The sequence below is a fragment of the Macrobrachium rosenbergii genome, chromosome 1, assembly GCF_040412425.1.
Source record: "Macrobrachium rosenbergii isolate ZJJX-2024 chromosome 1, ASM4041242v1, whole genome shotgun sequence".
In the NCBI taxonomy this organism is placed as follows: Eukaryota; Metazoa; Arthropoda; class Malacostraca; order Decapoda; family Palaemonidae; genus Macrobrachium; species Macrobrachium rosenbergii.
The window spans coordinates 29,738,183-29,762,547 of record NC_089741.1 but is presented as its reverse complement, the minus strand read 5'-3'; the positions used below and the strand labels follow the sequence as shown (position 1 = coordinate 29,762,547).

The 24,365-nt window shown below is 35.2% G+C and overlaps 1 protein-coding gene across 2 annotated transcripts in view; it reads left to right on the top strand.

Annotated features, from left to right (window-relative positions):
- The window catches only part of LOC136845373 (nephrin-like), a 1,223,962-nt gene that overhangs the window by 1,082,060 nt on the left and 117,537 nt on the right, over nucleotides 1-24,365 (top strand). For both annotated transcript variants that reach the window (XM_067115676.1, XM_067115641.1), the window contains exons 6-11: nucleotides 3,446-3,600; nucleotides 5,595-5,739; nucleotides 6,387-6,517; nucleotides 17,857-18,016; nucleotides 23,048-23,217; nucleotides 24,081-24,204. In XM_067115676.1, the coding sequence (XP_066971777.1) occupies nucleotides 3,446-3,600; nucleotides 5,595-5,739; nucleotides 6,387-6,517; nucleotides 17,857-18,016; nucleotides 23,048-23,217; nucleotides 24,081-24,204 (885 nt within the window). The remainder of the gene's footprint in view (nucleotides 1-3,445; nucleotides 3,601-5,594; nucleotides 5,740-6,386; nucleotides 6,518-17,856; nucleotides 18,017-23,047; nucleotides 23,218-24,080; nucleotides 24,205-24,365) is intronic.

Genomic DNA, 24,365 nt, shown 5'->3' with positions numbered 1-24,365 from the left:
TATATATATATATATATATATATATATATATATATATATATATATATATATATATATATATATATATATATATATATATATATATATGTTAACTTTATCACATACACAACTGTTCTGTGCATCGATACATACAATTAATAATAACAGGACCTCATTCAAACTGGATGGTATCTAGTGGAGATATGTATTAAAAAAGTTACAAGCTTTCTAGGACAAACAGTCCTCATGGTCAAGTATCCGTATGTATATATATACATATATATACATACATTTATATATATAAATATGTATGTGTGTATATATATGTATATATATATATATATATAATATATATATATATATATATATATATATGAATGAATTTATCACATCACCATGATTCATAGACAGGCATTAAGCTACAAACGTCCTTCAATATCCAATTCGCTCTACCTCGGAAATAATATATTTCGATACATGTTACCCGAAGGGGAATTTTTAGTTGATAATCAGTTCGTCGTCTCGTGGGCTCGAACCACGGAAGACAAGAACTCACGACTACAGTGACGCGCATTAAACCACACGGCTTGCGTGTGTGTATGTATATATATATATATATATATATATATATATATATATATATATATATATATATATATATATATATATATATATAATAAAAGGAGTCATGAATAAAAGATAAAAGCTCTAGAAAGCGAATGTGCCTTTCGGAGTGAATATATACCGAAGCTTGATATTGCTAATCGATAAAAGTGGATTGGGCAATGGGCGTCCTGCAGCAGAGTGGAAAGCAGAAAAGACACACACACGGACATCGAGAAGAGAGAGAGAGAGATGGGCAATTGCCTGTCGAGGCCCTCACCTATGTGGCCTCAGACATTATTTGACAGAGAGAGAGAGAGATGGGGGATTGCCTCGTCGAGGCCCTCACCTATGTGGCCTCAGACATTATTTGACAGAGAGAGAGAGAGAGAGAGAGAGACACGCTGTGAATACGATACCGAAAACTAATTTCATCGCCGCCCTGCATGTTAATTTAGATTTGAATAATATATGAACAAGGTTCATATTGTTGTTCGCAGATGGCGCCTCATAAATTTCGAATACCCAATAAGCGCTCATTTACCTCCCTCTATTGAATTGGCTTTATTTACATTGAAATGAAAATTGTAAATGCATAAAAGGGGCTTCGAAATTTTTCTCGGGGGAGGTGGGGAGAGGGGGCGATTTTGATTTTAATTTTTGCGTGGGATTTTATTGTGTGAAGGCTAATACTTTTATGTAGGCTAAGGACGAACTAATTTTTTTTTATATATATTTAGAGAGATTCTACAACAGTTGGAGGTTTATTTATATATATTTCAGTGGAATGATGGATTGAATACATCAAAGAAATTATTATTATTCATTATTATTATTATTATTATTATTATTATTATTATTATTATTATTATTATTATTTTCAAGGTTCCTTTCTTTCAGTATCTGAGTCGATATTTTATTATTATTATTATTATTATTATTATTATTATTATTATTATTATTTTATTATTATTATTATTATTATTCAAGGTTCCTTTCTTTCAGTATGTGAGCCGTTATTACTATTATTATTATTAAGGTTCTTTTTTTCAGCATCTGAGCCGTTATTTGCATCCGCACTTGAGGCGCTGTGACCGTAGAAATATATTCTCAAAGCCCCAGTTACCCCTAACCTTTGGACCTTCGACTTATCATATTCTGGAAAAATTGATTTCCAAGGCTTTATTTCTTTGATTAATTATCCATTTATTTCTGTCTTTCTTTCTCTATTTATTTATTCATTTTATTTACTGTTCTTTGTTACAGCTAACGAATTATTTAGTTTGACTCCTTCCTCCCCTTTATTTCCTTTCAATTCCAGTTTCTGAAATAATGGTATTCTTTTACGTAGGGTCAAATTCGTGTACGTTACCGCCTCTGGTCGCACTTGTCTACGTTCCAGATATTCCAAATGGGAATCACGGCGAACATCATTGCCCGGAAAACTGCCGTATCAAGCTCACATGTCGAACGTTCAGATAACATGTGCAGATTCCACAATGCGAACGAGAGGCTGAATGTGCTCTTATTTATATATGTATATACCCTGCCTGCCCTCTGGGCAACCAAACCATTACCAGGACATCCTGACGTCACAAGTTTTTTTCCTCTTCCGTTATACTTGCTCGATGCAATATTATTGCACGAACGTGATATATACCTAATATCCGTAATGGAGAGTGAAATGCTATTTTGAAATTCAAATCATTATTGGATTATTGTTCGCCCAAACCCAGTTTATTTTAAGCGGATTACCAAGGACTGGGGTGCTCATTGAATCTTCGGGACAACAGGATGGAATGGAAGCTGGGGGTGGGCTGGGGAGGGAGTAGGAAGAGGTACTTTGGCTATTGACGCTGATGATTCCGTCATCGGAAACATATGAACCCTGATTGATTTATGCGGATCAAGAAGCAGTTTTAGTGAATAATCCGCGGAATTCGCTCTAATCGACAGCACCCGTTTTCGTTTCGCCGGGAAAAGAGAAAGCGAACGCTGATAATATGGCGTCTTTAATTCTTACCAGTGTTAGATCTCTTTCTCCTTTCCGGAGAGTGGACCGAGCAAGCGTTAAAGGTTGAATGATTTTGCTATACACTTAGAACGAGCGTATATTCCAATAATTATCAACGTTAAAGGTTGGTTAAAAAGCGAGAATTCATAAAAAGCGAGAACTCTATTAACTTGCAAAGGAAGCTTCTGAAGAACACAGTACCCAAAAATGAAAATGAAAGGGGGATGTGGAAAATGAATAGCAAGATATAACGAATTTCAGGGGAAAATTCTGTATTCTTGAACTTTTGGAATATAAAAATGATCGTTATCATAAAATTTCAAGGGTGAATTTCAGGACGAAATTCGAAATTCCTGAACTTTTGGAATATACAGTAGGTCGTGATCTCAAAATTTCAAAGACGAATTTCAGGAGGAAATTTGGTATTCTTGAACTTTTGGAATATAATATAAAAGACCTTTGTTATCCTCAAACACCAATGACTTTTTCAGTCATTAACAAATACTGAAACTTTTGGAATATACGAAAGACCTTTCTTTTTTTATCTTCAAATATCAAAGAATTCTTCAGCCATTAACAAATACTGAAACTTTTGGAATATAAAGATGACCGTTATTTTAAAATTTCAGACTTCTTCAGCCATTAACAAATACTGAAACTTTTGGAATATACAAAAGACCTTTTTTTTTTTCATCTTAAAACGTCAAAGACCTCTTCAGCCATTAACAAATAATGAACAGAATTTCCCCACTCTTCTTTTGTTTTCTTCAAATGTCAAAGACTTCTTCCGTCACTAACAAAATGCTAAATAGAATTTCCCTCCTCCTCCTCTTCTTCTTCCCAAAACAGTTCAGCCGGTGAACGTGAGCGTGATCTCGGGGAGTGGTTCCCTGAGTGCCAACACCGACTACGAGCTAGTGTGCAAAGCCTGGGGCTCGAGACCTTCGGCGGTCATTACCTGGTGGAAGGGAGGCACTCAGCCGCTAAACGATGCTGTCATGACGGTGAGTGAGTCTGTCTGTCTGTCACTGTCTCTGCTGTATGTAACTTTCTAACTTTCCCTCATATAGCCTTGCATGAAGTGCTAACTTAATATGTATACCTTTCTCTCCGTGATTGTAGAAATTTTGGGGGTCTTTCATGCACTTTCTTTCCTTTTGACAGCAATCCTCTACATGTAACTTTCTAACTTTCCCTCATACTTTCTTATCTCCTCAAGAAAAGCAAACTTCATATGAATACCTTTCTTTCTATAAGACTAGAAATGTGATGGGTCTTTTATGTACTTTCTTTTCTTTCGACAGCAATCCTCTGTATGTAACTTTCTAACTTTCCCCTCAGATTTTCATGTTTACTCATGAAATGGAAACTTCATATGTATACCTTTCTCTCTGTAGTAGTAGAAATTTTTGGGGTCTCATGCACTGCCTTTTCTTTTGACAGTAATCCTCTATATGTAACTTTCTAACTTTCCCTCATACTTTCTTGTCTCCTCACGCAATGCTGACTTCATATGTACACCTTTCTTTTTGTAACTGAAGAAATGTGAGGGGTCTTTTATGTACTCTCTTTTCTTTCGATAGCAATCCTGTCTATGTAACTTTCTAATAACTTTCTAACTTTCCCTCATACACTCTTGTCTGCTCATGAAATGCTAACTTCATATGCATACTTTTCTTTCTGTAAGTTTAGAAATGCGATGGGTCTTTTAAGTACTTTCTTTCCTGGGGACAGCAATATCAAACGGTACTTTCATTTCACCAGCGCTTAAAAGAAAGAGCCTCCTTCTTAACAATCTGGTTTGTCTCGGGACAGAAATTTAAGACCCCGTGGGAAAATATGACAGCACTGATGATTCTTTTCCATGGCATATTAAAGTAGGATTCCCTTCCGGCCCTCTGTCTATCAACACGAAAAAGGAAGACTGTATCGTTCTCTCTCTCTCTTCTCTCTCTCTCTCTCTCTCTCTCTCTCTCTCTCTCTCTCTCTCTCTCTGCACAGAGAAAGAATACTACATCTCTTTTCGTTTCACAACAGAAAAATAAAATCTTTTTACTGTTTTTCCTCGAAAAAGACGTTAAATGAATATGAAACCACTTAACTTTCTCTTTTTCAGCTTATATTAGGAATAAACACTCCTTAACCCCCTTTATTTTAACCTTACAGGCTTAATGCTTTATTGTAACCTTACAGACTTAACACTTTATTTTAACCTTACAGGCTTAACACACTTTATTTTAACCTTACAGACTCAACACTTTACATTAACCTCACATAATCAACACTTTATTCTAGCCTTACAGACTTAACCCTCTTTATTTTAACCTTACAGGCTTAACGCTTTATTGTAACCTAGAGAATTAATACTCTTTATTCTTAACCTTACAGACTCAACACTATTATAGCCTTGCAGACTTAGCACTCTTTATTTTTACCTTAGAGAACTAACACCTATTCTAACCTTACAGACTTAATCCTTACAAAGTTAAAGTCTCTCTAACCTTACAGACTTAACACTGTATTTGAACCTTACAGACTTAACACTGTTTTAGCATTACAGATTTAACACACTTTATTTGAACCCTATAGACTTAACACTATTTTAACATTACAGGTGTAACACAGTTTATTTGAACCTTGCAGATTTAACTCTCTTTATTTGAACCTTACAGACTTAACACTATTTTAACATTACAGATGTAATACACTTTATTTGAACCTTACTGATTTAACACTTTATTTGAACTTACAGACTTAACAATATTTTAACATTACAGATGTAACACACTTTATTTGAACCTTACAGACTTAACACTCTTTTAGTTGAACTTACAGACTTAACCTTACAGACGTAAAACAATTAACTTCAACCTCCCAGACTTAACAATGATCTTTAACCTGACAGACTTAACAGTTAACTTTAACCTTACAGAGTTAAATTCGCCTTACTCTAACCTCAACCTTACAGAGTGAAATTCTCCTTATTCCAACCTTACAGACGACCTCTGACGGCAACGTTACCACCTCGATCCTGAAGTACAGAGCGGAGATGACAGACAACGGGAAGTATCTCACCTGTCGGGCCGAGAACAAGCTCATCGCCCATTCGTCCAAGGAGGACGGCGTCAAGCTTAATATACATTGTGAGTTGGATGCCCTTGCTCCTTTTCTTTTTTTGTTTTTCTTCGTGTTTGTTTTCTTTTGTGTTTTGTTTTTGTGTTTTCTTGTTTTCTTTGTGCCTCATTCTGTTTTTTGTTTGGCTTTCGCTGTTCGTTTTTAATTCTAGACTGTCCGGTCGTCGCTTGCCGTTCTTCACGCATCAACGCGTGTGTAATATATATACAATATGTATATGTATAATTTTGTATATATATACACATCTATATATACATACATATGTATATATATATATATATATATATATATATATATATATATATATATATATATATATATATATATATATATATATATATATAATATATATATAGAATTTGCATACATTATCCCATTGGCTACTAAGACATGTTGAGAAAACAACGGTAAAGTCATCAGATAAATCGCTGAAAACTGGATAAAACCCACTTTATTGACTTTTTTTCTATCTTTCATCAATTAAATTAACTTTTTCTATCTTTCATCAATTAAATTAGTTTTTTTAAAATTTTGCAATTGGATTAATTGCAAATGTTTGAAGTTTAAAAAAATTTAGTTGCCAAAGAAAATCTATTTCAGCAGGACTTCTCCGTTCGAGAAAGACACTGACCTAACTTTCCTGTCTCGCCTTCAGATAAACCGGTGGTGACCCTCCAGATGGGCAGTACCCTTGACCCGGGCAGCATCAAGGAAGGCGACGACGTGTATTTCGAGTGCCACATCAACGCCAACCCGGATGTGTATCAGGTCAAGTGGTACCACAATGTAAGTGACCTCTCGTTCGTAATGGATTTCGACTTTGAGTGAATTCAGGGAAGCACGACATGTCGTGCGTTCATACGTACACATATAGGCCCGTGTACGTGCATACATATAATCTGTGATGTGTAATATATATATATATATATATATATATATATATATATATATATATATATATATATAATTATATTATATATTTATATACATACATACATACATACATACATACATACATACATACATACATACATACATACATACATACATACATACACACAAAAGCCTCACGCCCTTTATGTCTGACGTCAGCTCCTGGCCAAATAAAACTGTTTTCCATTCCACTGCATCGACTTTCATCCGGTCCCGTGTCTCAGTCCCTAATGTGGTGACTTAACTTCCTTCGAGAGAGAGAGAGAGAGAGAGAGAGAGAGAGAGAGAGAGAGAGAATGACCCGACACATCTGTTGAGGGAAGACTTGTCAAACGTAATCACCAACTTCCCTGGAGGGACAAAAAAAAAAAAAAAAAAAGAAAAAAAAAAAAAATGTCCCTTTCCTACACAAATAAAAAAACTCCTCTCGTTTTGTTGCCATTCTGAAAGAATTGGTAGGTAGTTGGTGCCGACCTTTTGTTTGTTTATTGGTCGGGTGAACATCAAATATTTTCGCTGTCACTGTGGTTTATGTTTTATTTTATTTTATTTTTTTCTTTTTGCGTTCGACATTAACGTTTTCTATGATAGCTGAAATATGTGGAGTTTTTTTTTTTTTATCTTTTTCTGTAGTCTTTTTCGATTTGTATCCAGACGATTTAATTTTTGGTTAGGGGGAGCGGAGGTGGGTGGAGTGGGGCGGGGGGCCAGCTTCATTATGGTCATCCGGCCTCAAGCTCTATTTTATATTTGTCGGAGGCGACATAATGTGAAATTTCATTTTAGTTTCCAAAAAAATTGTACTCCGCATTTATTTTGTACTGTCAAAAAATCGGTTTACCGTAGAAGAGAATGACTCAAAAGAATGACAATAGTCCCCCCACAAAAAAATAAGATAACAGTCCCCCTAAGGGAAACAAGACAGCAGTAAAAAAAAAAACACAGTAGTTCACCCCCAATAAACTATAGTCCCCAAAAAACTAAACAATAGCTCCTCCAAAAACAGACAATAGTCTCCCAAAAAAAAGACAATAACAATAATCCCCCAGAAAAACAATACGATATTCTTGCCCCCAAAAACAAGACAGTAGTCCAACCCCAAAAAAACCAATACCCCCTTATAAAACAAGACAATAGTCTCCCCCAAAAAAAAAAAAAGGTAGTACTGTCCCCCAAAAGGCAATAGTGTTCCCAAAAAGGCAATAGTGCTCCCCCACCAAAAAAGGCAATAGTCTCCCTCCCCTAAATGTAAGGCAATGTTCCTCCCCAAAAAAAGATAATAGCCCCCAAAGAAGAGGCAGTGCTCCTCCCCCAGAAAATGACTATAGTCCCCAAAAAAAAAAGACAATAGCCCCAATAAAACAAAGAAAGACAATAGTCCATTCCTTTCATCCTTAAACTATTATGTGTTCTGTGTAGACAACTTCGAAAGCATTGGCACCTTCGTATACCCACACAGAAGAAGGAAAGTGAGTTCCCATCCCCTTCTGTTCCCAAGGAATTGCTGACGTTAAAGGTAACGAGGAGTTTTTTTTTTTTTTTTTTTTTTTTTGCTCCAACGATACTTGTGGCCTTCTTACCCGCGGACCGACAGAGTAGGTTTATTTTGAATGATTGTGAGATGGACTCATTTCGATATCATCTGTTCTATTGAAGATAGTAAGTAGGATACTTTTATCGTGCATGTTGATGATTTTATGGACTCTCCACTAACTGTTGATGACAGACTTGAGTAATCTCTCTCTCTCTCTCTCTCTCTCTCTCTCTCTCTCTCTCTCTCTCTCTCTCTCTCTCTCTCTCGGGAAGAATAGATGTTAACCTCATTACCTTTGTGACACTTATTCTCGATAGTGAGCGGCTGTTAATTCCTCTCTCTCTCTCTCTCTCTCTCTCTCTGGGGAAGAATAGATGTTAACTTCATTATTTTTGAGACACTGTTTTTCTCGAGTGTGGGCGGCTATTAATCTCCTCTCTCTCTCTCTCTCTCTCTCTCTCTCTCTCTCTCTCTCTCTCTGCAGCTAACCCTATTACACATTTTTGTAAATCGTTCAATATTTTCCGGAAGCGAGCCCAATGCGAGCCTTAAAAATTCTGCCTCCATAATCCAACGCCAGCTTAACTAATCCTTTGTATGTTAATGACTTGAAAGTCCCTGAATAATTCCATTTCTTTTTTTCTTTTGCTTTCCAACCTTCTCTTTTTATGTTTTTTTTGGAAATGTAGCAACTCCATTTTTTTTGTCTTTTTTCTATTTTTTGAAATGTAGCAGTTCATTTTTTTTATCCTTTTTTTTTATTTTTGACATGTAGCAACTTCTTTTTTTCAGCCTTTTTTCTGTTTTTTGAAATGTAGCAACTCCTTTTTCCAGCCTTTCTTCTGTTTTTTGAAATGTAGCAACTCCTTTTTTCAGCCTTCTTTCTGTATTTTGAAATGTAGCAACTCCTTTTTTCAGCCTTTTTTCTGTTTTTTGAAATGTAGCAAATCCTTTTTTTAGCCTTTTTTTCTGTTTTTTGAAATGTAGCAACTACTTATCTTTAGTAATTTTTTTCTATTTTTTGAAATGTAGCATTTTTTTTTTTACTTTTTTCTATTTTTTGAAATTTAGATACTCCCTTTTTTAGCCCTTTTTCTATTTTTTAGACTGTAGCAACTCCCTTTTGTTTTTAGCCTTCTTTCTATTTTTTGAAATGTATCAACTCCTATTTTTTAGCTTTTTATCTATTTTTTGAAATGTAGCAACCCTTTTTATCCCTTTTTCTATGTTTTGATATGTAGCAACTCCTTTATTAAGCCTTTTTATAAATGTAGCAATTTTTTAGCCTTTTTTCTATTTTTGAAATGTATCAACTCCTATTTTTTAGCCTTTTATCTATTTATGTTTTGATATGTAGCAAACTCCTTCTTGTAGCCTTTTTTTTCTATTTTTCGAAGTGTAGGAACTCCTTATTTTTTAAGCCTTTTTTTCTATTTTTCGAAGTGTAGGAACTCCTTTTTTTAAGCCTTTTTTTCTATTTTTTGAAATGTAGCAACTCCTATTTTGACCACCGCGTGTTTGGGCTTATGCAAGAATATCGTGGGCGCTTCTGAAAACGCGTACTTTATATACCTTCATTGTCCTAATTTGCATAATACTGGTGTTACGGTTAGCGGCCCAAAAAGGTGTATTTTCCGTGGTTATTTAGCCACTGTTGCGTAACGACGAATCCACGACAATGAATGAGGGGAAACAACAAATGCGGATTCCTTATTCAAGCTATTTAGAACTTCAGGGGAAATCGGGAGGTCTCTGAGGACTGTTTAGGTTTGGAATTCTCCTCCTGTTTCTGATTTCCCCAGATTTTTATCAAAAATGTTTTCGTTTCTTATGTTAAGACTATCGCTTCCTTATTAGTTAAACCCACCTTCTATCTTCTGTGTTCCTTTGGCTCGTTCTTCGGGCCTGGGCTATGAAAGAACATCAGGTTGACAATCAGAGTTGCATTTGCTTCTGAAGAAAAATAGATATTACTTCCCAAATCTTTATTGATATTTTTATATGTTAATCATTTTTAAAGTTCCTGGTCTTCTAGATCTGCAGTCAGAATTACGTCACGCCGTATTTTCCCCTTCATTTAACGTCTTACTGTTGTTCCCCACACTTCATTTTACGTGATATTGTTTCCCCACACTTCATTTTACGTCATGCTGTTTCCCCACACTTCATTCTACTTAATATTATTTCCCCACACTTCATTTTACGTCGTGCTGTTTCCCCACACTTCATTTTACGTCATGCTATTGTTTCCCCACACTTCATTTTACATAATATTGTTTCCCCACACTTCATTCTGCGTAATATTGTTTCCCCACACTTCATTTTACGTCATGCTGTTGTTTCCCCACACTTCATTTACGTCGAACTCTTGTTTCCCAAACATTATTTTACGCCAAACTTTTGTTTCCTCCACTTTTCATTTTACATGAAACTGTTGTTTCCCTTCACTTCATTTTGCGTCACACAGTTGTTTCCTCACGCTTCACGTTACGTGACACTGTTCTTTCCTCACGCTTCATGTTACGTGACACTGTTGTTTCCTCACACTTCATGTTACGTCAAACTTTTGTTTCCCCACACTTCACTTCACGCGTAAGTGTTGCTTCTCCACACTTCATTTTACGTTAAACTGTTGTTTCCCTTAACACATTCTTGACGTCACACTGTTGTTTCCCCACACGCCATGTTACGTCACGCTTTCGTTTCTGGACAACCGCTTCACGTCTTACTGTTGTTTCCCAACATTCCACTATTCGTCATACTGCTGTTTCCCCACTCATCCCGTACGCCAAGCTGTTGTTTCACGTCTTACTGTTGTTTCCCACCATTCCATTATTCGTCATACTGCTGTTTCCCCACTCAAACCTTTACGCCAAGCTGTTGTCTCGCCCAAACCTCATTTACATTACGTACGGTGCCTCGAGGAATTTCGCGAAGAACTTCAAGAACTCGTTCCGAATCAGGTAGCTGTGTCAGGTGGAAGTTATAACTCAGGAAGTGGTTCTCGAGTGTGTCTTCATTCTGAACTGGCTACAGGCCACCTTGTTCAGTCACGAATCAGTTATTCAATTATGATCGACTATCTTTCCTTTCAACTCTTTGAGTATTGCTTAGGTATTGTTGAGGAAAGAAATTCATATTTAGATATATATATATATATATATATATATATATATATATATATATATATATATATATATATATATATATATATATATATATATATATATATATACATATATATATAAATATATATTATATATATTTATATATATATATATATATATATATATATATATATATATATATATATATATATATATATATATATATATATATATATATATATATATATATAGAGAGAGAGAGAGAGAGAGAGAGAGAGAGAGAGAGAGAGAGAGAGAGAGAGAGAGGACCACCAGTAATCGTGGATATAATTACAGATGCTAAACCCGTCCTAAAAAAATTTTGTTTTCATAATTACATTAATTTTTAGAGACATTCAAGTAGCCTCGGAGATTCAGAAAATTACTGAATTGAATATCATGAAGAAATTCTTGGCATTGGCGTTAATTTTTTTCATTCACCTCGATTTTAATCAAGGTCAGTAATCTACCTGCACATTGATTCGATGGATTCTGAAAACGATTTAGAAATAACTGAAATAAATACAAACATTCAAAGGGTAACGTTTATACTTCGTGTCTCGACCGCGTTTTCGTGAGGTTGAGTGTGCGTTCGCTTATATATGTTACAGTCAGATAGCGAAACTAGGCATTTCGCGAAGTGCCTGAAAGTTTAGGCAGATAGTGAAACCAGGCATTTCACGAAATGCCTGAAAAGTTCAGGCAGATAGTGAAACCAGGCACTTTTCGAGAACTGCCTGAAAGTTCAGGCAGATAGTGAAACCAGGCATTTCACGAAACGCCTGAAAGTTCAGGCAGATAGCGAAATGCACTTACGGACATTTGATCCCCCAGGGGCTAGTACTAAACACGGCGATGCAGTGACTCACCTACGCTGTTTCGCCGTGTTTAGTACTCAGTCCCAGGTGGTGTCAAATGTATTTCGCCGTATTTAGCACTAGTCCCTGGGGAATCAAATGTCCCTAAATGCATTTTGGTATCTTCCTGAAATTTCAGGCAATTAGTGAAATGCATAGTTTCGCTATCTGACCGTAACATATATATGTCTATGAGAGAGAGAGAGAGAGAGAGAGAGAGAGAGAGAGAGAGAGAGAGAGAGAGAGAGAGAGAGCACCCTACGCACACCACATTAGGATAATTTGTCACCATTTTAAGTGTCATGGCATAACCTTTTTATTTTTTTTTTTTTGTCGTGCAGATTGCATTCCGTGTTCTCTGCATGAGAGAGAGAGAGAGAGAGAGAGAGAGAGAGAGAGAGAGAGAGAGAGAGAGAGAGAGAGAGAGCCTTACGCACAACGCATTAAGATAATTCATCAACACTTTGAATGACTTGACATAATCTGTTTTTCGTCATGCAAATTGTATACCGTGTTTCTGCATGAGAGAGAGAGAGAGAGAGAGAGAGAGAGAGAGAGAGAGAGAGAGAGAGAGAGAGAAATGACCCCCTACGGAGAAAGCAATGGGACAGTTTATCAACTTGACATCATGTGATACTTCACCTATATGCTCAAAACGATTATAGATTGGGCAATACATCATTGTAAGCTTGAAGCGATTTTTGAATGTTTTTCTTTTTAGCGGCGAGAAAAATAAAAAAAAAAGTACAAAACGCGGCGGTTGCAGTTTGCAAAAGACGATTTAGAGCTTTCTTTGAAGAGAATTCCAGTCTCCGATTTTTGTAGGTTTTTTTTTTGGCCCTTTTATATTTATTAAAATGTATGGGATTTTTATGACGGATGAGAATACTTTACTGAACTGAACATTTTAAATCATTATCTAGTTAATTTTCTGTAGAAGAAAACCATAGTGCCAGCTTTGTCTGTCCGTCCGCACTTTTTTCTGTCCGCACTTTTTCTCTCTGCCCTCAGATCTTAAAAACTACTGGGGCTAGATGGCTGCAAATTGGTATGTTGATCATCCACCCTCCAATCATCAAACATACCAAATTTCAGCCCTCTAGCCTCATTAGTTTTTATTTTATATAAGGTTAAAGTTAGTTGTAATCGTGCTTCTGGCAACGATATAGGACAGGCCACCACCGGGCAGTGGTTAAAGTTTCATGGGCCGCGGCTCATATGCACTATACCGAGACCACCGAAAGGTAGATCTGTTTCGGTGGCCTTGATTATACGCTGTAGCGGCTGAACAGAAAACTCGATTGCGCCGAAGAAACTTCGGCGCATTTTTTACTTGTGAGCAAGTCTGCGCCCCTACGCCTTGCTATTGCCTCATATTATTATCTAAGAACAGTTTCTTCGATAAACAGCTCTATGAATGACGGATAAGTTAACTAATTAGAGTGAACAGGATCAACGTTCTTTATCAGCGAGAGAGAGAGAGAGAGGGTTGACGTGCACCAATTTCGGGTAACATTCATTAATATGTTTTATGAATGATCTCGACAAGTACCAATTCCCTTTCTGTTAATGAACTCGTGTTTACCTCCGGAAGGACATTTCTTCTCTCTCTCTCTCTCTCTCTCTCTCTCTCTCTCTCTCTCTCTCTCTCTCTCTCTCTCTCTCTGCTTCTTTCAGGTAACAGAACACTAAGATAAGAAATTTGTTAATCGAAGCAGAACGGTACACAAACAGTTATGTGTATGTATATATATATATATATATATATATATATATAATATATATATATATATATATATATATATATATATATATATATATATATATATATATATATATATATATATATATATATATACATATATACATATATATATACATATGTATGTATATATACATACATACATACATACATATACATAATTTAGAACAGATCCACAAACCTCAAACCTGCAAATCATCAAAGACCAATTTGAAAAACTAAAAAAAAAAAACCAAGAACGGGATATAGGGTCACCAACAAAAGGCCTATTCCGAACACTTTCCATATATCTCTGGGAAGACTGTATCCATAATGTACGGCCGGTGCTTAGGTCACCCAAAGGTGAGACAGATATTACCATTCGTGTCTCCCAGAGCGCGATTTATGTTGACCAATAACATCGGGGAATAATGATGGGTTTTCGGAGCTCAGGGCTCTCTCTATATATAATAATACCCCACCTAACCCCCCACCCCTCTTGCACTTCCAGCGTTCGTCTTTGCTTGGGATCTTCTTATAGCAGTCATCTCAGAAAAGAAATTGTTGGAAATTTATTATTATTATTATTATTATTATTATTATTATTATTATTATTATTATTATTATTATTATTATTATTCAGAAGATGAACCCTCATCATGTGGAACAAGCCCCCCACAAGAACCATTATTGACTTGAAATTCAGGCTTCCGAAGAATATGGTGTCCACTTTTTGTTATTATTATTATTAACCAAACAAAAACTTCTTTCAGTTTTCTTCTAAAGATGGAAAGAGAAACCCACAAGATTCTTGTGTATAACTTGTTTACTGGTAAATATTTACATATTACTTTGATCTCGAGCACTTTCAGGTCTTAACTGTGACCCTTTTTCAAGAAATGAGGTAGTCAGGCTGGTTCAAGGTCTTGAACTAGCCTGACTACCTCATCTCTTGAAAAAGGGTTACAGTTAGGACCTGAAAGTGCTCGCGATCAAAGTAATATGTAAATATTTACCAGTAAACAAGTTATACACAAGAATCTTGTGGGTTTCTCTTTCCATTATTATTATTATTATTATTATTATTATTATTATTATTATTATTATTATTATTATTATTATTATTATTATTATTATGAAAGAACCCATTGACTTGAAAGGGACATTGACTTGAAATTCAAGCTTCCGAAGAATATGGTATCCATTTGTTGTTATTATTATTATTATTATTATTATTCAGATGATGAACCCTATTCATATGGAACAACCCACCATAGGGGCCATTGACTTGAAATTCAAGCTTCCAAAGAATATTATGGTTTTCATTAGAAAGAAGTAACAGAAGGTCATGGGAAATACATAAAGAAGAGACCACCCATTAAAAATTAAAAATAGAATAACCAATTAATAAGTAATTAGATAAAAAATTTAAGTACTTTATTAAAATACAAGAATTCTATTAGGGTAGTAATGCATTGCTTCTTCGCTTGAACCTCCGAAGTTCCAATTGCACGACATCCTTAGGGCGCTTCAGGGTCTTTGAATGCTAGTTCGGATGCATAAATACACAAACACACACACACACACACACACACACACACACACACACACACACACACACACACACACACACACACGACATAATGCCTAATTTCAGCCTTTCTTTCAGCCAAATTATTTCGTGTTTCAGTTCCTTGTTGGTTTTTAGATACAAAAATAAAATTTCAGGACCATTTCATCTTTACTGGTATGTGTGGGTTCAAAAACTCTTGGACCTGGATAAGGATGAAATTCCACCCTTTCTGTATGTGTGGCATTATGCTGTTGCAGTTAAAATGCTTTAATTGGTAATACTTTTGTAGATTATCACCCACTTTATTAGCTTTTCAGCTTGTAAGTACAGTTTAGATAAATAATATTGCATTTAAATTAATGACATTAGGTAAATATAAGTCTGCTTATGTGCAAGCTTATAGAAATTTATAAAAGAAAACGAAGGTACTTTCAATTACAGTGGTCATAATGCTTACCTCATTAGCTGGAGTGCGCAGGTTCGAGTTCGTGGTGGGGTAGGGCACCTTTAGCCAAATCAAAGGAAGAATTATATTGCGTCGTTATGCAGGTCAGAGTTTTTGGACCAAAAGGTAGAGGTAAAAATCTGCCTTTAATATCTCTCATATCTGAAAACAAAAGAACAGGAATACTGAATCCATCCGAGCTGAAAGAAAGGAAACAATCCGAGATCAGAGAACATTTTGCTATTTTCTAAATGAAAGGTCAGTACAGTCGACCCCCGGTATTCGCGGGGGATGCCTACCGCTACCCCCGCAAATAGCTTATAGCTGCCTATTTTGATATCTCAATACACCATAAAGACCTCCAAAAATGCTTATACCTGAATATTTTAATAATTTTATCACAAAAAGTACATTTAGTGACAAAAATAATATGAAAATACAGTAATTTGTGAAGATTCCTCTACGAAAAAATGCCGCGAATAGACGAAATTTCCGCGAATAATGTGTATATATGTGCCACAGAGAAATCCGCGAATAGGCGAAGCCGCGAATCCGGAACCGCAAATAGGCAGGGGCCCATTGTAAATTGTGACCTTATACCCTCTCCTAGCCCAGACCCAAATAACACCACAAGCAGAAGTACGAGCAGTGAAATTGCTGTTTTTTTTTTTTATCAAAAGCTATAACAGTCAGGAAAAACATACAGCAAGGTCTCAGAAGATCGGTTATAATCGAGAGAGATTCACAAACAAAAGTTGAATTTTTTTATATTTCATCTTTTTCTTAAGAGGGAATATAACCAGAATTACTGTGATTTGAACTATCTCTTTCTTAAGAGGGAATATAACCAGAATTATTTCTGTAGTTTGAATTATCTTTTACTTAATAGGGAATATAAGCAGAATTATTGTGGTTTGAACTATCTTTTACTTGATAGGGAATATAACCAGAATTACTGTAGTTTGAACTATCTCTTTCTTAAGAGGGACTATAACCAGAATTATTTCTGTAGTTTGAACTATCTTTTACTTAATAGGAAGTATAACCAGAATTACTGTGGTTTGAACTATCTCGTACTCAATAGGAATATAGCCAGAATTACTGTAGTTTGAACTATCTTTTACTTAATAGGGAATATAACCAGAATTACTGTAGTTTGAACTATCTTTTACTTAACAGGGAATATAACCAGAATTACTGTGGTTTGAGCAGCTATATTATGTGAAGGAAGAGTTCAAAGTGGTACAAATATTAAGGTAAAGAAGCTAAAGTGAGAGTGACTTAGCAGATTAGATCAGAGACCTCAAAATTCTAAATAAAATGCTCGCTTATTCCGCAGCTTTGTAAGAAAACGATTCGACAGGAGAAACTTTATTTACCTCTCCATTTTAACTCTAGTCAGAGAAAAAAAACTCTAATTAAACACAACTTCGCCATATTTTTTTTATTCAGTTCAGCAATAGGATTTTTCCCTCTTATACGATACCTCCAATTAGTATGTTTTTTCTTTTTTTTTTTTCTAAATGAATCCGTCGCTAATTGACAGTTACCCAAATCCTTCTAACAAGACTCTATTGTGCTCCTTTCATTCTTCAATCATTAGGGTCTTGGGTATTCTGACGCCCAGTCATGAAATCAATACTCTCTCTCTCTCTCTCTCTCTCTCTCTCTCTCTCTCTCTCTCTCTCTCCTTTTAGACGGAGGTCTCATTCTGCTGCAGGTAGCAGTATGCTTTTCCATCTCTCTCTCTCTCTCTCTCTCTCTCTCTCTCTCTCTCTCTCTCTCTCTCTCTCTCTCTCTCTCTCTCTCTCTCTTTCCATTATACCATCACATCAATTTCGTTTCATAATCAGAACAACTCCCTTAATTCTCTCTTTGTCTCCCTCAACGCCGCAGGGGTCGCCCCTCCAGAAGCATTCCTCGCAGGGGATCATCATCCAGAACCAGACGCTGGTCCTTCAGAAGATCAGCAGGGACTCGGCGGGGCTCTACACCTGTCGAGCCATCAACTTGGAGGGCGACGGGGAAAGCCAACCCGTGAATCTCAAAGTTATGTGTAAGTGGAATGGCCTTACTGGTCAGCGGTTCAGATTCCCATAGGGAAGCTTTGGTTTGTCAGTGTTGGTTTTTTTTTTTTACTTCGGATGTTAGAAACAACATTATTTTTTTTCTGTAGGAAGCTTTGTGGTATCTAGTGTTGATTTCTTCCCCGTAATGTTTGAAACAACATTATTTTTTTCTGTAAGAGGCTTTAGCTTATCAGTGTTGATTTCTTCCACGTAATGTTTGAAACAACATTTTTTTCTGTAAGAAGCTGTAGCTTATCAGTGTTGATTTCTTCCACGTAATGTTTGAAACAACCATTTTTTCTGTAAGAAGCTGTAGCTTATCAGTGTTGATTTCGTCGACATAATGTTTGAAACAACATTACTTTTTCTGTAAGGAGCTTTAGTTTATCAGTGTTGATTTTTTCCTCTAATGTTAGAAGCAACATTTTTATCCGTAAGGAGCTTTTGGGGTATCAGTGTTGATTTATTCCCTGTAATGTTTGAAACAACAACATTTTTTTTATGTAGGAAGCTTTGGCTTATCAGTTTTGATTTTTTACTCAAATGTTAGAAATAACACTATTTTTTATGTTTGTTGTAAGATGGTTTTCAAATTGCATGCTGGCTATTAGCTTATAGCTATTTGTTGTTTTCTTGCCTCTAGATTAGAAACAACAAATTGGATGGTGGCTATTAGCTTATAACTATTTCTGTTGTTTACTTGTCCCTAAATTTGAAACAAAGACGAGTATTATCATTTTATCTGTAAGTTGACTTTTTTACCTGTCTACCTGTATATTTAATGTAAGATTTATGTTGGCCCTTTATTATTTAAAAGTTGTTTTTTAATTCAAATACATTTTACGGGTAAAATTTTTTTTAATAATTATCAACTTAGAAAACCGCATAAGTAATTAATTTTTCAATTGAGATATATTTTACTTGCAGAATTGTTTTTAAAGAATAATCTATTTAAAAAAAACACGAAATTGTTGTTTTTTTTCAAACGTTAAAAAAAGTACGAAAAATTTTCATGTTAAATTTTACCTGTAATATTAAATGCTTAAACTTAACTACGTAAAAACCCATGTGTACTCTTTCCTTGCACGTTAGAATGAATGAAGAAAATTTAAATTTTTTTTCAATTTTATTTTTAAAGTTGAATAGAGATTGCATGTTTGTGGCTGATGCTAAAAATGCTAACGTTATTTCATTCCACTTATTTACTTGGCAGTAATTTGTTCTCATGTTTTAAAAGGTGTGTGAGGATGAACATAAATTTCCTAAGTATTTATAAGGCAGTTTCTTCCTTTTTTTCATACTAATGGTACAGGCAGCAAAGAAAATCTCTGGTTTCTGTAGTTTTGTATATATATGTATATATATATATATATATATATATATATATATATATATATATATATATATATATATATATATATATATATATATATATATATATATATATATATATATATATATATATATATATATATATATATATATATATGTAAAATTTCATCATGACACCAAATACACTTCCATTTAATAAATGCATTATGCATAAAGAACGCTTTTGACATAATCACCCATTCATTTAGCCCACTGTCAAAAAGAGCCCCGAGATAAAACAACGCAAATTAGCCCGAGTTACAAAGGTCAAACATTTTCCTCCGAAAAATAGTCACATTAGGGCCAAAAGTTGGCCTCCCAAAGAATATAATATTTACGAAATATTATGGGAGGAGAATAGCCCGAGGCGCACATTTCTCCGAATTTTTACAAGGCGAGGAACCTCGGCAACACGAGAGAGAGAGAGAGAGAGAGAGAAGCCCATAACGGAGATGTGTTTGCTTCGCAAACTGCCGCAGATGAAAAGGCTGCGTGCACGTGCCCACCTTCGCCTTGATAACCTGAGATGATTTCTGTTCTTTTTTCTTCTCTCTCTCTCTCTCTCTCTCTCTCTCTCTCTCTCTCTCTCTCTCTCTCTCTCTCTCTCACACACACAAGGTCTTCCGCTCCCCAACTTCCTTTCTCTCTCTCTCTCTCTCTCTCTCTCTCTCTCTCTCTCTCTCTCTCTCGTCTTCCTCTCCCCAACTCTCTCTCTCTCTCTCTCTCTCTCTCTCTCTCTCTCTCTCTCTCTCTCTCTCTCTCTCTCTCTCTACTTACTTACTTTTTTGGGGAGTCTTCAAGACAACTCTTCAGGTACACTGAAAAAGTTATTGCTAGGAATAAGCAAAGCAAGTATTCCACTCGCCTATATAGAAGCATGGGATGGATCAGCTACTTCTGCTACTTATAATATGTCTGTTCCTGATACTTTGTCAAAGCTACTTGTGCTTCTGCAAATATGTTTGTGCAATAACTCGAATGGTGTTTGATACCATGTACGATAATTGGTCTACATATTGGTGCTACTTGAGCTATTTATCTACTTGGTGCTGCTACTTGAGCTATTTATCTACTTGTTGCTGCTAGTTGGGCTAACTGACATTTGTTTAATTCTGCTGTAACTACTACCACAATAATAGTGATTCAGTTTTTTTTTACTGTTATAAAAATATAAACCCTGCAATAATTCGACTGATTTTTTATGCTATTTACAATATTTTAGGCAATCATTATTGCTACTTGCTCTGATACGTTTAATTCTGCTACTCATAATAATGCTACTGCAATCATTATTCCAATTTTGTACTGCTAATGCTCTAATATGAATGTACATTTAACAACTTAATTATATAATGTATATGATGCCATGTACAGTAATTTACCTACTTGTTAGCTTTTTGTTAGCTATCTGTTAGCTACTTATGCTAGTTGAAATATGTCTAATTCTGCCACTGTGGTACTACTGCTGTTAATAGTACTCATATAAATGTAAATGCAAATGAAAAATAACAGAATTGGACTTCAAATGAACATCATTTTCTTTGGAAGCTTGAAATTCAAGTCAGTGGCCCCTTTTGTGGGGCTCGTTCCATATGAATAGGGTTCATCCTCTGAATAATAATAATAATAATAAAAATAATAATAATAACAATAATAATAAAAATATTTAAAAATGGTTATCATATTCTTTGGAAGCTTGAATTTAAAGTCAATGGCCCCTATGGTGGGCTCGTTCCATATGGATAGGGTTCATCTTCTGAATAATAATAATAATAATAATTCAGACATACAAGCTGATAGAATTCATCTTAAATAATGACTCTTTATAAACATGGTGGAAATTCTCAAAATGTCTCACTGTTGAAGTTTGGGACAAAGAAACTTTTAGACCCGAGGCATTGAGTTACACAGGAATGATTTCTTTAATTTTTTGTTAGTTGTAGTTTGATTTTTAGCTTTTTGTTTGTTCTAATTGTCAGTATTACTGTTCACGAATAGATCCTCATCTTATTCAGTGACCCTCCTATACTTTACCTTATACTTTTTTCGGTAATTATAGATTTTTAGTTTTCTCTAAAAGAAAACTATTGCGCCGGCTTTGTCTGTCCGTCCGCCCTCAGATCTTAAAAACTGCTGAGGCTAGGGGGCTGCAAACTGGTATGTTGATCATCCACCCTCGAATCATCAAACATACCAAATTGCAGCCCTCTAGCCTCAGTAGTTTTTATTTTGTTTAAGGTTAAAGTTAGCCATGATCGTGCATCAGGCAACGATATTGGACAGGCCACCACCGGGCCGGGTTTAAAGATTCATGGGCCGCGGCTCATACAGCATTATGCAGACCACCGAAAGATAGATCTATTTCCGGTGGCCTTGATTGTACGCTGTACAGAAAACTCGATTGCGCGGAAGAAACTTCGGCGCATTTTTTTCTTTTTTTTTTTCTTTTTTTTTCATCAAGACAGAACAGACGAATGGAATGAGCTGGAAAAGAAATTATGTAAAATTAAACTTTCTGTCCCGATCGATATAAGTCCAATATCAAACAGCGAATCAGTGGAAAGATAAGTGAAATAATAAATATGAATCAGCTTATGTATATGCAGCTAACCCTTGATGCTTTAAATTCACTACGCTACATGTCATAGTCTATACTTCCGGGGTTTAATTTAGTATCTCATTACCACAAACCGTTATCATGGAGAAATCTTATTTCCTTAAACAACAAAGCAAACCCATATTTTAACTCAGCTGATCTTCAAAAGTTGAATTCACTGCATCCCCATCAAACATCAGCATGGTAAAGAAAATCAATGTTATCCAGACACAGTATTCTGTAAACAGCAGATCTTTATCTAACCTAGTTAAAAGGCGAATCATTTGTCTGAAATCGACATAAAAAAAAAGCCCGTAATCTGCTTTGTATCCTTTCAGGATGTATTGCATTCTGTATCAAAACCTTTCGTTCTGCATTAGATACAGTTATCAGGAAGAAAATCACCTAATTTACATTTTGTGTCGTTTCCAGATTCATTGTGTCAAAAATTGTTATCAAGAAGAAGATCACCTAATTTACATTTTCTATCCTTTCCAGATTCATTCTGTGTCAAAAAATTATTATCAAGAAGAGGAAAATCACTTAATTTACATTTTCTGTCCTTTCCAGATTCATTCTCTGTCAAAAAATTATTATCAAGAAGAAGAAAATCACCTAATTTACATTTTCTATCCTTTCCAGATTCATTCTGTCAAAAAATTATTATCAAGAAGAGGAAAATCACTTAATTTACATTTTTTGTCCTTTCCAGATTCATTCTGTGTCAAAAAATTATTATCAAGAAGAGAAAATCACCAGACCCATTTTCTATCCTTTCCAGATTCATTCTGTGTCAAAAATTATTATCAAGAAGAAAATCACCAGACCCATTTTCTATCCTTTCCAGATTCATTCTGTGTCATAAATTATTACCAAGAAGAAGAAAATCACCAGACCCATTTTCTATCCTTTCCAGATTCATTCTGTGTCAGAAAATTACTATCAAGAAGAAAATCACCAGACCATTTTCTATCCTTTCCAGATTCATTCTCTGTCATAAATTATTACCAAGAAGAAGAAAATCACCAGACCCATTTTCTATCCTTTCCAGACAAACCCTACTGCAAGAGACACAGCAAAACAATCTACGGCACGGCCCTACACGAACCCGCCAGTGTCATGTGCGAAGTGGAAGCCAGCCCTGGACCAGTCAGGTTCCGCTGGACTTTCAACAACACTTCGGAGCATCTGCCGATCCCTGCGTCTGCAGTGACTTCGAAGGTCCGTTGGGAAGATTCCTTGGTTTCTGTACTTTTCATCCCTTGAAAATTACACTCCATAACCTTTGTACTTTACGTCCTTTGAAAACTAGTCACTGACGAATCCAGAATTATATAATTATTTTCGTATGAGGCATCTACAGTAACTTAGAAGGTCCATTAAAAACATTGCCTGGTTTCTGTACCTCACAGCCTTTCAAAATTAATTTCAGACAGTCGTTTACACAAACCAATAACTGACGAATCCTCAGCTATATAATTATAATCATATGAGGCATCCGGTACTCCCTTATGGGATCGAATCCCTTCATTTCTCACATAAAACGATCACTCGATGCTTAGTGGAAAATAATACAGATTTTATTGAGCCTGTTTACGCTGGCTCATTAGGTCTAGTTGGATGACCTTTTTTTTTTTTTTAAGATTTATATGTCTATTGGTAAGATACACAGAGGATTGCATTCCCACTTCTGTTGTGATATATATATATATATATATATATATATATATATATATATATATATATATATATATATATATATTTAATTTGTTTGTTTAGTAATATATAAAAATTGTAACCTATTGGCACCATTTTTTTGTAAAATGTATTTATAATTCATATTGAAAATAAAGTATTATTATTATTATTATTATTATTATTATTATTATTATTATTATTATTAATCCCTTTGACGCCGAGTGACGTGTCTCCATCTATCGGCAAGAAAAAATATTGTATATGAATTCATATTCGAAATATTATTATTATTATTATATTATTATTATTATTATTATTATTATTATTATTATTATTATTATTATTATTATTATTAATCACTTTGACGTCTCTCAATCTATCGGCAGGAAATGACATCAATCGCGAGTTACGCTCCTAAGAGCCACCTCGACTACGGGACATTACTATGCTGGGCTTTCAACAGCGTCGGCAAGCAGTCGGTCCCTTGTGCTTTCACCATCATAGCAGCAGGTGAGGAGACATCTCTCTCTCTCTCTCTCTCTCTCTCTCTCTCTCTCTCTCGCTTTTCCCCTTCATTGGTAAGTTCGTACGTTTTATCTCAGTGTGATAAATTTTGCTCTTCTTTTGTTTATACATTTATACATCCAGACTCTCTCTCTCTCTCTCTCTCT